Source organism: Daucus carota, chromosome 4, assembly GCF_001625215.2.
Source record: "Daucus carota subsp. sativus chromosome 4, DH1 v3.0, whole genome shotgun sequence".
In the NCBI taxonomy this organism is placed as follows: Eukaryota; Viridiplantae; Streptophyta; class Magnoliopsida; order Apiales; family Apiaceae; genus Daucus; species Daucus carota.
The window spans coordinates 38,848,727-38,865,265 of NC_030384.2; the positions used below are offsets into that span (position 1 = coordinate 38,848,727).

At 33.1% G+C, this 16,539-nt stretch overlaps 2 protein-coding genes across 4 annotated transcripts; both read left to right on the forward strand.

Moving 5' to 3' along the window:
- The first annotated feature begins 22 nt into the window (after positions 1-22).
- Positions 23-3,614, forward strand: LOC108217933 (protein-tyrosine-phosphatase PTP1). 3 transcript variants are annotated; one of them, XM_017390844.2, is made up of 8 exons: positions 24-378; positions 707-803; positions 913-995; positions 1,112-1,282; positions 2,166-2,300; positions 2,654-2,802; positions 2,894-3,035; positions 3,329-3,614. In XM_017390844.2, the coding sequence occupies exons 1-8, from the start codon at positions 154-156 to the stop codon at positions 3,410-3,412; spliced, it is 1,086 nt and encodes a 361-aa protein (XP_017246333.1). In that variant the 5' UTR covers positions 24-153; the 3' UTR covers positions 3,413-3,614. The 3 variants fall into 3 exon arrangements, with proteins under 3 accessions (XP_017246334.1, XP_017246333.1, XP_017246332.1); XM_017390843.2 differs by having other exon boundaries at positions 26-378; positions 1,085-1,282; XM_017390845.2 differs by lacking the exon at positions 3,329-3,614 and having other exon boundaries at positions 23-378; positions 1,085-1,282; positions 2,899-3,034.
- A 3,014-nt stretch (positions 3,615-6,628) lies between these two features.
- LOC108216647 (probable arabinose 5-phosphate isomerase) lies at positions 6,629-8,953 on the forward strand. The gene is made up of 3 exons (XM_017389473.2): positions 6,629-7,355; positions 8,010-8,233; positions 8,576-8,953. Exons 1-3 carry the CDS (start codon positions 6,714-6,716, stop codon positions 8,730-8,732), a joined length of 1,023 nt encoding a protein of 340 aa, XP_017244962.1. The 5' UTR covers positions 6,629-6,713; the 3' UTR covers positions 8,733-8,953.
- Positions 8,954-16,539: the final 7,586 nt, after the last annotated feature.

Consider the following 16,539-nt stretch of genomic DNA (forward strand, 5'->3'; position numbering starts at 1 on the left):
ATAAACAAAAGTATTTAATTAATCTGAAGCCTGAGCATAAAGAAAAATTGCAAGTTGAACATTGGTTTGCCACTGTTTAAAGGCCAAGACTACTTGATATGATCATATAACTACCCTACTACAGACAATCTTATTCCTTGCCGGAAATCGGAAATGTCGTTCGCCGCGGAGTCCAAATCCGTCAAGACCACCACCGGGAAGTCATCTACAAGTATGGCAGCAGTGAATACATTGGACAATGATGTGAAACTGAGTTTATTACCTCGTCAGATTAAGTACTGTTCAGAAGCTCTCAAGTTTCTCAAGAACAAGAGAGTATACCAGAGTGAATTACTGGATGCTGAGTTTGCTTCTTTGCCGCAACGGGTCAAAGTTATTGTAATGTCTCTTTCTTTTGGCTTCTTGATTATTGGTTTCTATTCATGCGTTGTTATTGATTATTGGTTACAAGTTATTAGCCTTTCTGTGTGGATATCATAGATAGAACCCAAGTTCTTCGTTTTCTATTAGTTTGAAATTAGTACTTTTAGACCATTTAGCAACTAAAATCAATTTTCTAAAAGTGCATGTTAGAAAAGTACTGTTGTATTCACTGCCATATTTGTGAGTCTTTTCTCTCTTGTTCCTATAACTAGTGGAAGTGGCTTTGCGAGAAAGAGTACCTTACTCTTCATGTGGTCACTGATCCTTGTATTCTCATTCTCAGGTGAATGGTTTAGAAATGCTGGAAGCACCGCATAGGTTTTCGGTGGCTTACAGCGAAAAGAATTTGAACAAGAACCGTTATACAGATGTTGTACCATGTATGCTTTTATATTTTTATCTTTATAGAAGTTATTATAGCTCTGTCTTTCTTGTCGCTCTTTTAGTATATATTAATTTTGTCAAAAATATATATAAATTGCTTAACAGTTGACACAAACTTGGTCCGCTTGAATCCGTGCAAGGATTATCGACCATCAGCTACAGGATATATCAATGCAAGCTTTCTCATGGTAGATTTATATGTTATTGAATTACTGGATTTTATTATTATTATCGGTAGCTCTTTCATAACAGTATAACTCTGAGAATCTGCATTTAGGCTTCTCCATCTGAGAATGTTTCACAGTTCATAGCCGCACAAGGTCCATTGCCCGTACACAGTCCACATGCCACACAAGGTACCATATTGCCCTCACAAGGTCAGATACCAGACACCTACGAAGATTTTTGGGAGATGGTACTCCAGCATCGTTGCCCTGTAATTGTGATGCTTACTCCATTTGCTGATGATAAAAAGGTATTCAATGTTGTAGAATTCAGATAATCTCTCTGATTCTCATAATTAAGCATTTAAACAGTAAATTTTGTTACTGAAATTTCTCTAATTTGTTGTTCAAGATCAGAGAATAAGAAAACGATGAACTGTATAGTTATCACCCATTCCATCTAATAAGTTTAAAGACATGAATTTTAAACTTTATTTATCGATGCCAAGAGAAGAGAACTGGGAGTCCCTTAAGTGAGGGTTAGCCTTCTAATAACACATATGTCAGGACTTTAAATTTATAGTGCTACGAAGTTTGATCAAACTGTCTGCTCAGACACATGATGCCTTTCAGTCTGTAGTAGTATGAGATATACCTTAACAAGTAAAATATACTGATTTAGCACTGTAGCTGATAACAAGAGGTATGCACTCTGTGTTTGTCTAAGGCCCCCGGCAAACCTTAATACCTTCAAACACCAGATTTACATGAAGAACCTGTCACTAAATTCCAAGATTTGATGTCATATATATTTTAGTTTATGAGTCACAACTTTAAAACTAGTTGCAGTTGATTGAGGAAGACTTGGAGATTGACTCTGTTGGTGCATTAATCAGCAGAAGTAGTATGAGACCAAATATTATTTATAGTATTCAGTGCTTATCAGATCAAATAATTGCATATTTTGACCTTTTCTTTTGTGCCATAAAATTCATATTATAAACTGCTAGTGGGGATGGAGATAACCACCATCTTTATTGTTTTCATGTCAATTGCTGATAAATTTTTTGATTCTGAGACAAATACTAGTGGTATATTAACTTTTATGAGAACAAAATATTTATACACATCTTCTTTGTTTTTTCCATTTGTTGTAGCTCTTAATTCCTTCTTCTACTGAGTTTTCTTTTGCAGAAGAAAAAATGTGGAGACTATTTTCAGACAGATGATGGTCCAAGAGAATTTGGCAATATATGTGTCACTACTATATCAACAGAGACGACCCCAGATTCCTTGGTCCTGCGTAATCTGGAGGTGAAGTACAAAGAGGTAAGATCGTGATTGGATAAAATAAAGGGATGCAGAAGTATTTTTGAGCTAAATAGTTTCTCCACCAAAATACTGAACAAGCATGTTAAAATTTTCATGCCTAGGTTCTAGTCTCTATTGTCTGGTACTAAAAAAGACGAAGGCAGTGTTTGTCAGTTACTACCATGATACTTACTTCCTAGTGAGCGAGCTGCTTAATTTGAAATAAATTGCACTGTGATCAAATAGATAACTAGTACACATTGAATTATTTGTCTTGTGTTGCGGAATATATCTTGTTCATTCTTGTAAAGACGCTGTTCCTTATGACAGAAGATGGATTGACTGTTTCATCTGTACTTTCTGTGTTTTAGTCAGAAGAGCCCCCACTGTCGGTTTTGCATATTCTATATCTTGATTGGCCTGATGACGGAGTTCCCAAAGGCACCCTTACTCTTCGTAAGATTTGGAGAAGATTAAGTACTGTGCTGCCTATCAAAGGACCTATCGTGGTGCACTGCAGGTTGGCTCTGCAGTCTAATTAAATATCCCCTCTATTTGGGAAGACATTAATTTATCTATGTACATCTTAGGCAATTTCTACTACTTTACAGTGCAGGTATAGGTAGAACTGGAGCTTATTGCACTGTCCACAATACTATGCAGAGGATTCTGATCGGGGATATGTCCGCTTGGAATATTGGTGAAACTGTAAAGACATTCAGGTCACAGCGAATAGGAATGATTCAGACAAAGGTATGTAGTGCTGGTCTTGCGGTTCAGTGTCCTAGTGCAAAAATCAAATTATGAACGCTATCCAGTAATGAATATTCAAACAATTGCCTGAATTTTTGTAAAGAAATAACAATGAATGGTAATATATAGTCTGGGAATATTCTGATTCATCTGATATCTAAAGATAATGTCCGAGGATAAATTAATACTCTTACGATCATCATGAAAAGCTTTAGATTTCATTAATTCTGCATGCACGGCGTGTTTTACTTTAATTCTTAGGTTAATTACATATTATGATGATTATTGTTCAGGAACAATATGATTACTGCTATGATGCTGTCATCGAAGAACTAGAAGACATTGTCTCAGAACACTGTGGTCACACGAGTTGTTGATGGTGTCCTCATTACTTCCGGGGTTTTGGTTTATGCTTGGTTTGCTTTTTGAATGTATTTGAAGGGCAAATCACATGGCATTCCCTTGATAAATCTGCACTCTGCAAACCTTGAATATTTGTTTGGACATTTACCCTGATCTTTGAAGCTTCCTATTATATAATGAGTTTGTTAATTTGGTTTGTGGTATGTTGTTTTTTAATCTTGTTTCGAATCTTTGATCCTTACTTTTTTTTTTTTTTTTGAATGAATCTTTGATCCTTACTTAAACTTGGTTTAGTGGTTTACTCTCATACTGACCGGTCTAAGCAGATGGCTGTAAATTAGAGTATCATTTCTTTTAAGCCCATCTTTTGCTAACTGATCCGCGGAGTCATTGAGGGAACGATCTATGCGAGCCAGATTAATTTGATGTATCAGACCCATTTACTGGGCCTGTGAGTATTGCAGAATATCGTGCAAAATATTGGGCCGGCTTCATAAAGTCCGGTGAGCTGGGATTTGCCTGGGTGACTTATATTATATATGATAGACGGAGTAGACGCACCTCAAATGACTTTGCGGTAAGAAGCGCGTTTGCATGTGCTAAGTTAATTTCGATTTTTTAAGTCAAAAATTATATATTTATTTAATAAGCTGGAAGTCGATTTAGAGTCATTTAAAATTAGAGGCTGATTGAATATATTTTTTAATTAATTTATTATTTTATATTTTTCTGATGAAAATTAACTTCAATACTAAAATAAATTAGCAAATTTATTATTATATTTTTATTATATATAACTCATAAAGCATTTACAATATGTTTATAATTTAACGAAGACTCCCAGTTACTGTCATCTCCCCGCCACGTTTCAAGAGGACAGCGATCTGCAAGGCTGCAATAAATAGAATTATATGCATGAAAGTTACTACCGATGACTCGATGAGTCGGTGACACTTGACATGCAGAGCAGAAGTACTTATATCATGTACTTTTACTTGCCGTAAATGGGAAATTATTTGAAACAAAGATGTACACAAAAATAACGTACTACTAAAAAGGTAAATCTGACCTCAAATAGTGAAGTGAAGTTTAATACTCCCTCCGTCCCACCATGTTCTTTACGTTACTTTTCGGCACGCATTTTAAGGCTCCTATAAAATATACCTACATTATATATATATTTTTAAAATAAATCTTGAAAAAAAGTTTGATGTCTAAACTTTTATTCAGAAAAAAAATAAGAAAAAAATAATTTTAAAAATATTATTGACCTATTCTTTATAAGAGCCTCAAAATGCGTGCAAACAGTGAACGTAAACTACATGGTGGGACGGAGGGAGTACAGTACTTCCATCGTATCTACCCTTCTTCTGGGGACAGATTTATTTCTACTCCCTCCGTCCCAATCAATAGTATACATTGGGGGACGGGGGCGCGGCACGGACTTTAATGCTTCAATATAATATAGTTTTATAAATTATTTTTAAGATTTTCTTTTTCTGTATAAAAGTATAACATTTATACTTTTATACAAAAAAATAAAATCTTAAAAATAAGTTGTAGAACTATGTTTTATAAGCGCCTTAAAAAGCGTGTCGAGCAGTGAAAAAGAAACGTATACAATTGAATGGGACAGAGGGAGTAACAAATTAGCTCAACTTATTAATGATGTTTGAATTTGCTTTTTATAGTACTGTTCATGAAACACCTACTTTTCTTCCATTATTGCATCCTCCGAGATCCGACAACAGGATCAAGTGATACACAAAGTCCGAACCAATTATTGATTTTGGTAGTCCTCTGAATGCCATAAATTTAACTGAAAGCTCTTCGTCATCTTCCACAATCGCCTTCGCCACCCTTCAAATTACGTATTTATGCTATAGTGTCTATCGTCGATATTATAACTGATATATGGGTCTCTTCATTTTATAATACATTTCAAGAAGCTTTCTAATATTGATTAAAATATATCTCACAACCTATCCTTTATCATAAATATTTTGACAAACTTATTTTTATGAAACTTACTAACATAATTCAATAAAATTACACTAATCCAAACACACAATTTAAATAAAGAAATCTATATCATCAAATATAAATCAAAACAAAAATATTGCAAGTCACGGGATCTAGGTTGACTTGTTGAGGGACTTTTTGACCTGAAATATATATACATATATATAAATACATATGATTACACTTGAGAATCATTGTTATGATGAAATTCAACTCTAAAAATTCATTTTAGATCTTATATTAATCTTTCACTACTATTGATTTTTAATATTTTATGATTATCTTTATCCTAATCTCATCATCTGTCATCTCCAACAACCACCGAATTCCATTTTCTGTCACCACCGTCTTTGGCGCCGGCGACCATCTGAAAATCACTACCAATAGCAAATATAAAAAATCGAAACTATCCCATAAACAAAATACAGGTTGTGATTAAATCTAAGAATAAAAAGTGTGGTTGAGGTATGATCTCATATCTTTTATTAATATGGGATCTCATTTAAAGAATAAGAGGCGAGATCTCATATTTTATCTTGCTTAATATGGATGCTCACTTAAGCATAATCTTTTTTTGAAAAAATTTGAAATAATAAGATTTTTTTTTATTATAATCAATTATTATACCATTCTTTAAACAATATTTCAAATATCTGCTCAACAACATATTTCGGACGAATGAGCCCCTTAATCATGTATTGTACAACATATTTGTCCAATTTTAATTATATTTTTAAATCTCACATGGCTCTTATTTAATAAATTATTGAAATTCTAAAAACGGTCTAAATATTTTGTGTGATGGCATTTCATGTTAATATATTTTATGATACATGCATTAATTTATAAAGCTTATTTGAAATATGTTCATTTTATGTACATTTAAATTCGTCGCACACATTTACAAATTGTATAATTTTATAGTTAAACTTAAACGAACTGTATATAAAATGAAGAGAGTATATTCCCGTTTTGCCGACTAGTTAGTAGTTAAGACAACAAAATAATTAGAGAGGATTCTGCCAAAAAACAAATAAATTAGAGACGATCTTATATCCTAACAAACATTCAAACTCTCTTAAAAATTTAGTAAAAATTTTCATCTACCATTCTCCGAAAATATACCACAAAAAATCCCAAGATTCCATCTACCCCATCGTTTCAAAATAGATTCTTCTAAATATCCAACTACCCGCCATTATTACCTCCCCTCAATTATAAAACCCCCATCTTTCTGCTTCCTCCAAAAATCGGATCTTTAACTCAAATTCGGATCCATTTCAAGATCCGAAAATGGGTTCTCTCTCTTCTTACTCAGACCTCTCAATTCAGCAAACCCAATTCAATGTAGATCCCAATAATCTCACCAATCTCTTCAAATCCCAGCAAAAGTATTTGAATTATTTTTTTCAAAATCTTGATCTTTCTCAAACCCTAGTTTTTACACAAACCCTTTTGAATTCCAATGGCACTATATTCTTTTCTGGCATTGGCAAGTCGGGTTTTGTGGCCCAGAAGATTTCTCAGACGCTTGTTTCTCTCGGCATTCGAGCCGGGTTTTTGTCCCCTGTTGATGCTCTTCATGGGGACATTGGAATCTTGAATGGGAATGATATTTTGGTTATGTTTAGTAAGAGTGGGAATACGGAGGAGTTGTTGAAATTGGTGCCTTGTGTTAAGGCTAAAGGGGTTTATTTGATTTCTGTTACTTCTCTTCAGACTAATGCATTGATGAATGTTTCTGATCTTAATGTGTTTTTGCCTCTGGAGAGGGAGTTGTGCCCTTTTGATCTGGCTCCGGTTACGTCCACAGCCATTCAGATGGTGTTTGGGGATACCGTGGCCATTGCAATGATGAGTGCTAGAAATTTGAGTAAGAATGAGTATGCTTCGAATCATCCGGCTGGGAGGATTGGGAAAAGTTTGATATTTAAGGTTGGTGAGGGTTCATTATATATATAGTACATTTTTGTTTTGATTGAGTTGATATTTATCTATTGTAGAGGTTGTGAATTTAATTATGTCATTGTCATGTCGTTTGTTGCGGGAAAGATATTTACTTTTTTGTTTTAGATCTGGAGGATCCGTATGCTATGTTTGTTCTATGATTTCTGCATTTAAGGCTAATATTTGCATATATTTTGCTGGTCAAAACCATTTCAAACTTGAAATGTGACACTAGAAAATGTGTCAACTGAAATTTAAACATTTACTGTAAAGCGTGGTCATGTCATTTTAAGCAATATATAAACAAAAGAGGAAATTTGGAAGAATCATACATGCATTTTAGATTAATCTTGTATGAGTTTGCAGCACACTTGTACTCCTGACATCATAGTAAATAGTTTGGTTGTAAGTATTAATTTTGTATAGTTTGGTTGTAAGTATTAATTTTGTGCACTTTGTGTATGGAAATCATGGTTCTTGACAGTAGATTGCTAGTCAGATTATAATGTATGGTGAATATATAATTGAGCTTAAATGTTTGTATTAGCTGGTTGTCGTACTTAATGCCCGCAACATATCAAGTTATTTTTTTAATTAAGATTATATATTTGCAGTGGCTTGACTGGATTCTTTATGTTTCAGGTGAAAGATGTTATGAAAAAGCATGGTGAACTTCCGATCTGCAAGGAAGGTGACTTAATAATGGATCAGCTAGTAGAGCTAACTAGCAAAGGATGTGGGTGCCTTCTTATCATCTCTGATAAAAACCAGCTGATCGGCACATTCACTGATGGTGATTTGAGGCGGACTCTAAAAGCCAGTGGGGAGGGAATTTTTAAAATGACAGTGGGTGAGATGTGCAATAGGTAATACTGCTCTTTCCTTTTCTTTCAAGAGAATTATCTTCTGAGCACAATATATCTGTTGATAAATTCTGTGGTTCGAATTCTAAGCACGTGCTTTTTAGTCGATTTGAGTAACATCACAAGTATGTTTACTTGAATCGCCAATCACAATGATGCTTTACTTCTTATCACCCAATATTTCCTTATATATCAGGGGAAATATCACAAATTCTTCTCATATCAATATTGCTTGACTTATATTATAGACACATATAATTGAAATAATTTGTGTATTCGTACAGTGCTATTTAGGATTCTTAGTCTAAATGTGTATTGAGGAAACTTCCTTTCATAACTTTGCAGGCACCCTAGGACGATTGGGCCTGATTTTATGGCAGTTGAGGCAATGCAGAAGATGGAGGCTCCGCCTTCTCCAGTTCAATTCTTGCCAGTCATTAATCAGAATAACATCCTTATTGGTATAGTTACACTACATGGTTTGGTCTCAGCTGGCTTGTAAATGTTGTATGCTGTCTTCTGTGTACCATTTTATTGTTGATCAGGGTTGTAAGTTTACCATATTGTAATGTTGTGTATCTATTCTTTTATATAAACTGTAAAGTAGTTGAGGGTTCAGGTTTATGCTTGAAAACTTGTCCTTGCAGTGACACTATGTTCAGAACTGCAGATGTATTGCATTTTTTGATCAATAAAAGTCTGAAGACTACTTTTCGATCATAAGTTGTATACTCATATCAAATCCTAAGTCCCCCCGTCCCCCAACCACACACACAAACTCCTCTCCTTCATAATTGTCTCGCTTCCTGGATATCAATGAAAACTAGATGGTTCTGTAATATGTCTTTTATATTCTATTATCAATAACCAGTGTAGCAAGTTTATAATAAGTAGAACACGTAATAAGACTCTGGAACACTCATTTTCTGTCCAGGACAGAAGTAAATCATACTAATTACGGTTTTACAGGTCTACTGTACACCAATATATAAAGGCTGAACATTTACAAAGTGTATTGTCTAATTCTTCATTGTAAGTATTTGCTCCATAATGTTCTGGGATGGTTCTGTCTCCTTGAAGTTTCCCTTTGTTAATTTTCTTCTTGTCGCTTGTAAGATTATACATTTACGTTGTAACAAACACTGCCTGTATATATCAATTCCCACTTTGATAGCAAGTCAATCAGATTTTAATCCGAGACTGTATGTGCATTTGTCTGGAAGATTGAGGTTGTAAAACATTTGTACTGTTAGTTTTTTAGGGACAGAATGCAGATTACAGGGCACTACATAGCCTATATTTGCTTTCCCGGTCTTTGCTGTTTTTAATACATTATTTTTTATCGGAATTGAGTTTATATAATCGTGTATGTGTACTTGTTCTAGAGCAGGATCTATAAAATCTGGAACATTTGACTTGGATACATAGAATGTTATTGTGAAATGATCATCTATGACTAGGCAATCTACAAATAGCTGCAAAGAATTGCATTTCTGGGGAGATATTTGCATTCTATTCCTCATATCAGATGAGGGGTCTAGCTGATGGCTGATTCTACCAGATAACAGCAGAACATCGGCCACCTCACTCAGCAATGTTATAAGCAAAATGCTTAAGGTATGTACTCAGTCTGACGCTTGATGCTATTCTTTATCAAAAATGTGCTCTAGAGTGGGTGAAAGTCCTTGCTTTAATGCTGGGGGTTTAACCGAAACAGCTTCTGTTCTTCTTGGGGTTGGGGTAAGGTATCCGTATATATGACCCTCTAAAGATCCTACTTCTGAATGGCACATATATTTGTTATATTCGGTTTGGTTTGGTTTAAACATCATTCTTAATTCAATCAACTGTATGCATTACTCTCCGTGCCTGTGGATAAGACCATCCGCTATAAACTTCCCTCAAAACAAACATGGCTTATATATATTAACCAGTTTTGTCAGATATTGTGGCGTCATAGTCCAGTAGCACAAAAGTGACTCAAGCTTGATTAGGAAAAACACTCTATAAACTCCATCTCCTTTTCCCCCGCCAATTCATAATCTATTGAAAATGTGACAAGGCACCTCAATTGCTTCTTTTTTCTTCTCCTTCAAGTAGAAAAAATAAAGGTGTAGAAAACAGAAGAAAAGAAAACGTAGACATACGTACATTCAGTTTCACACACACATGTCAGATATACTAATACATAGAGTCATAGAGTAACTGATAACCTGAAGAAGCTGAGCACTGCAAAATTTAAGTCCACTTTGGCTCCTCCAAATACATATACAATACATAAAGTACCAGCACCAGTGGCCTACACAAACATGGAAAAAACACATGCCATATTTTCTGCTACATATTATATCCAAGAATTAACGTGGAGAACCAACACCAAAGCACCTTTAACCACTTTAATCTATGCATAAAGGGCCACTAAATATATCAATGCAGATAACTGAGCCTTAAATTCTACCATATAGTCAAGTCTGCCTCTACTAGGAACTAAAATAGCTTATCTTTGTTATATTAAATGATCCAATGATCTCGAAGAGTCGGTTGCTTGACATTTTGACAGGTTAAGTATCATTTTGACAGGTTACGTATGGTAAGGAGGAGTTCCCGGATCAACACCATATTTTGCAGGAAATATCAGATTTTGTAGGTACCCAGTTTTATTGTTTGTGCATTATTTGATATAGAACGTTAAGGAAAGGATGTGTTAGATATTAAATTTTTGACTACTTTACAAGAATTATATTAATTGTGACAAGAAAACAAAAGATTGGTATGTCACCCATATGAAACTGTTTAGAAAACATTTGACATCAAAGTAAATAGAATGACGCATGTAACAAATCTGGTTTGACTGAGAACTCATGTGCTAGATTGCTTAGATCATGGTCTGAACCAACAGGGACATTAATGTTCTCAAAGACTTTTGAGCTGTAAATTTATTGTTATTGTGCTAAAAATAAACCTTTAGTAGTTGATGACAAAGTTGACTAGATTTATGGATATAATGTGTGTTTTTTCCACTTAATAGCTAGTACCAGTGTTTAATCACTTTGATCCAATCACAAAACTCAGATTATCTCTAAACTGCAATTGGAAGCATCACTTACTGAAACTTACTCTGTTAGATCCCATTTCATAAAAGCTAGAATTACTGTTAGTGTTAGTTGAGATGGTTAATAATTGGAGCATTACTTATTGAAAGTTGATTATAATGAATGCATCTCTATGTAGAATCTTTTAAATTGATTCTCTGTATATTATAGAGCGGGTCTCAACTAAAGTCCCACATCGTTAAGATAACGAAAATTACATAAGTAGCCAAATAATCCCATCAGTACGAGGCTTTTGAGTGGAAATGACTCCCGCGTAAGGAAATCAGTCTGAAGGCTCTTTTCTCCGTCCGAAAATTCGTTTCCGAGGAGGACCCCTTAGGTGTTGCCTATAATTGTTTATATAAGTTGTTCAAATTATATTTGAACTTCACCACCTACCTAACATTCCCTCAGAAATTGACAGACCAGTCTATATGTATGCACTGAGTTGCTGTTATTCCACGGAGTCGGTGACCTGCCTGATCCCGTGATTCTTTTGAGTTTCTAATAACACACCTACGTTACTTTCTTTGTTTTACTCCTTGACTCTTTGCACCAGTTTTATTTTGGCGATTTATGCGAATACGATGGTTCACTTGTTATATTTTCGGTATTGCCAGATGCTAACACCAAATATACTGGCTACTTTGAGGTCCCAACAAAAATCATCTACACAAAAACAAAGGTGCCTAATATTCAAATATTTATCTTTAATTTATATTCAATGGAATCTATTCCAAAACTCCTTAGTTGTGACTTGTAAGAGTGGTATATACGTTAGATTAGCTTTTCTTGAATTCAGTAGGTGCTATTAGGGACAAATTTAGGTCCTTGGCTAATTTTTTTAAACGTAAAAATAAGATATAACATAATTGTGTATATTACGGAAATAAAACCTCTTTTTATTTGAGAAATTTATGGAAATATAACTTGAAATATTTGATGTTGGACGAAATTGGTAATAATTTTGAAGCCCGAAAACAATAAATAAATATGGTACTAAAGAAACTAATTTAACAATTTATTCTTTGTTCGATTTATTTAGAGTTTATGGATATTCTCCGCTGACTAATATATGAAAAAAGTTGTATTATCTTACATGATTAGGGGAATAGAAGGTCCTGCACGAAGAAGCTCTCTTCTCGGGCCATCCTAATCCGGGCATCATTACAGAATAAAGATGGGATTCTCCGAACAGAGAATGTGCTGAATAATACACATTATTATATTCACAAATTATTTTGGTATATCTTTTTTACTGTGGGGTCGGGACAGCACATAACGCAGACGCACCACCCACCTTCCACGTCTCTCCGTTGGGTTTTTAATCGGAAAATTTAAGCGTGATTAGCCAGGCTAAGTGTCCGGTTTATATCGTATGAAGAATGACTCAGGTAATTGGAGCTCAAATCAGTCATGCAATAGATGCTGGCAAATTATTACAAATTATATTCATACATTCTTCTGGTTCCGAAAAATTCCGTGTTATTTTTGTACTGTATAAATGGTGATTTTATCGTGAAATTCACATTGTGTTGAAATTGTTTATATGAAAGCGCTGAGATATTGAAGCAAATTTAAAAAAAATTTGTGTTAATTATGGTCAGGATAACTCATCAGAAGAATTAAATGTACCTGATTAAGATAATTATTATAAATCTAGAATCTACTAAAAGTAGTTTTAATGATAACTAAAAATAAAATATATGTTACTCTCTCCATTTTACCACTAATTTTAATACATTTTTCTTAATTGTTTGCACACATTTAAGATTTTTATAAAGTGTAATTTTACAAGTGTTTATTTATGTTGAATAATTATTAAAATATTATTATTATCAGGTGAAACAATTAAACTAAAATTATATAATCTTATAAAATTTTAAAATTACAGATTTTTATTTTATTTTAAAATATCAACATGGAGGGAGTAATATTATTCGTTTTGGATCATGATAAGTCAGCACACATTTGTTTTTGAACTTTTCATGAAAGACATTATATTAATAAATTTTTTTGATTATTTATACTCAAGACAATTTTTTTTTCTCGATATAATATCGAGGTTAACACTGATCATTGATCAATATATTCTCTGAAAAAATCAAGTCTAAAATTGAATTGAAACTCAACTCAACAACAAGCCTCAATCATTGTTAAACGCAACCAAAACCGAACATCAAATGAGTCAAAAACAAGTAGAATTCACACCACATATCTCCTCACACTTGAACACATGCATTGCACAAGTCAACAAACCACTCAAAAGAGTAAAGACTATCAAAATATAAAAATAGCAAGCTCCACTACCACATAAGTTACCCATCACATTTCCCAACACTAATATCATCCCACACCACCCCAATCGGTCATATCTTACCTCATGATTCATCAAGGAGGAAGATGAGAGAGTTATGGTCATGCATTCAAAAGTCAATGCTACTTCCTCCTTTATTTATTAATTATAATATGATTTCGAAACCTCTGTCAATCTCGGTTGTAATATTAATGGTGCTGCAAGTGCAGGCTGCAGACATGCAAGTCTTTGGATTGCGGAAGATTGTACATTATCACACAAGGATAATGTCAATCCTGAAGATCAACCACGTAGCACTTGATCACTTTTTTACATGTACTCTCTGGTGTAGTTAGATAGCGTATCTACTTTTCAACTTAGTTTCGAGTTGGGGAATAATCATGGTTCGGATGTGGTCCTTTTTGGGTTACCTGTACAACTTCTACAGGTATGGTCGCGCGCACCGGAACTACTTTCACACACTCAGAGCAAGTTCAACAGTGTCCTAGTTGAAGCCCTAAATATAATATAAAAAATTATGTCCTAGTAGTTTAGGACATATTCAACCAACTTCAACTCCAACAATGTGCCTTATTTTCTCTATTTGTTTAATATTTTATTATTGAAAGTTCACTTTTTTCATTAAAACATAATAGAAAGTAGAGAGAGAAAGAGGGTGTAGATAGATATTTATTATAAAATATGAGATAGGGCAAGGAGAGAGAGTGCCTCAAAAATAAGGCTTGATAGAGTTGTCCTAGTGATATAAGGCATCACTCAGACATTGTTGGAGCAGTTTTTTTTATCAAATGCCCTAAATTTTAACTTAGGACAACAATTTGAGGCACTCTTGGACTTGCTCTCAGACCTGGATTCTTGTTGCTTTAATTTGTGTGAGCTTTGTGTGTAAATATTCTTTGACAAGGATGATTGTGGACTTGATCCGCGACTTCACATGCTCGTATACATGCACGTATGTGTAATTAATCGTAATCGCGCCTACTACCTATATTCGACCAACATTCGTTGATTTGAGTGATGGTTCGCTAATTCCAGTGATGGGTCATGGTATTAAACAAAGAGTATATGTGTTGAGAATAAAAATTTAAATAAGCAAACATCAGGAGATCTAAGCGGTGTTTTTCAAGTCGGGGTTCCGAGAGTTTAGCCGTATTGTTTGTGTAAAATATTTACAAGTCAACTTTTGGTTTATAAATCAGAGTTTGAAAATTTAAGAATCCTAAATTTTTGAGTTATTTATTTTTATTATTGAAATTTAATTTTCAAAATTTATATAACTATTTTAAAAGATAAATTATAATATCTTATTATTATTAACAATTTTTATATTTAATAGTTTGTAAATATCAAATTGAGACGTATAAAACAAAAACTAATTTTTACTTATAAACATTTGTAAGTATTAATTACTTATTTTAAGTTAAGTCCGATGCCTCTCAGTAAAACAGGTAAAATCAGCCACGAGGGATCATCGGATGTACTCCCTCCGTTTTCTTTTTCTTTTGGTGTCGGTACTGTTCATGACATGAGACAAATTACTAATTAACATCTAATCTATCAAACTAAATATAGTCATGAGTGATTTTGTTGGATTTGTATTTACGAGTACTTTAGTACGGTGAAGTTTTTATATTTAATGCTAATACGAAACTGAAAATATTAACGATAAAAAATGTGTGTTGACAAACGTGAAAAACATAAACAAGAAAAGTATTTAGAGATAGAAGGAGTAACTGCTTAGGACTGGTAAAAGAACATGTTACGTAGTGGGTGTTTGGCAACATGAGCTTATGGCTTATTTACAAAAGAAGTGGGCTTCAACTTTTCCTGGAGTGTTTGGCTAGCAATTAGAAGCACTTAAAAAGGTGCTTGAGAAGCCAGAAAAATAAGCTAGAAAAGTTAGCTTTTTTTTTTTGATTTCAAGCTTCTTTGTAACTTATAAGTTACGGGTATCCAAACACTTTTTGAAACTTATAAGTCTAAACCAACTTTTCATTTATAATCCATTTCTTTACTTTAAGCAATAAGTCACTTCTTTTAACTACAGCCAAACGGCCCCGTAGTTTTTTCTAGGAATATGTTAAACAACTCAAATTTTCAAAGCCAACACAGATTTTATAGTTTATATATTGGGATTTTTTTAAAAAAATTTGCTTTTAGTTTCCAAAAAAAAAAGAGTAATGCTGGGCGTACAGAAAAGAATACAGAAATTGATACAGAATGACGTGGATTCCACTCACGTATGTATTCTGGTGTTCTTTTTCTTTTAACTTTGTACTCCTAATCCACTCACGTATGTATTCTGGTGTTCTTTTTCTTTTAACTTTGTACTCCGCTAGGTTGTGCTTGTTTTAATTTTGAGTTTTAAATGCACTGTTACTTTTTGCTATACACATAATTATATATTTAATCATTTTTTATTCTTTTATCTTAAAATATATTTCTCTTTTATTTTTACTTTCCGATATATTTATTATATGTGTATTATTATTTTTATAATTTGACATTTTTTTCTTCTATTTAAATTTTTTAAAATATAGAATAAACAAGTTCCGTATAATATATATTAAATATATTTGTTAATTAAAAGAAATACAATATATCGTATACAAAATTTACAAATATATACATTCCAATCAAAATTTATTCAAATTAATATCTTTAAAAATGATTAAATATTTAAAAGTGATGTATAAAAAAAACTGTTGACCAAATATAAAATTCACAAAAGAATTGACAAATTTTAATTTAAAAATATTTATATTTATATTTATTTTGTATTTGATAAAAATTAAAATAGTACGAAAAATTTCATGTATCCCACATACTTCCTCCATGTATTTATTTGCACATATTTCGAGACTCATATATAGTATAACTTCACGATATAATTTTAAAAT

Excerpts from the sequence above, each read along its gene's own strand:
- LOC108216647 (XM_017389473.2), top strand. The coding sequence starts at position 6,714 with ATGGGTTCTCTCTCTTCTTACTCAGACCTCTCAATTCAGCAAACCCAA. Across the intron at positions 7,356-8,009 it reads GGAAAAGTTTGATATTTAAG|GTGAAAGATGTTATGAAAAA; the intron begins GTTGGTGAGGGT and ends TTTATGTTTCAG. Across the intron at positions 8,234-8,575 it reads GTGGGTGAGATGTGCAATAG|GCACCCTAGGACGATTGGGC; the intron begins GTAATACTGCTC and ends ATAACTTTGCAG.
- LOC108217933 (XM_017390843.2), top strand. The coding sequence starts at position 154 with ATGTCGTTCGCCGCGGAGTCCAAATCCGTCAAGACCACCACCGGGAAG. Across the intron at positions 996-1,084 it reads TCAATGCAAGCTTTCTCATG|GCTTCTCCATCTGAGAATGT; the intron begins GTAGATTTATAT and ends ATCTGCATTTAG. Across the intron at positions 1,283-2,165 it reads CATTTGCTGATGATAAAAAG|AAGAAAAAATGTGGAGACTA; the intron begins GTATTCAATGTT and ends TTTCTTTTGCAG.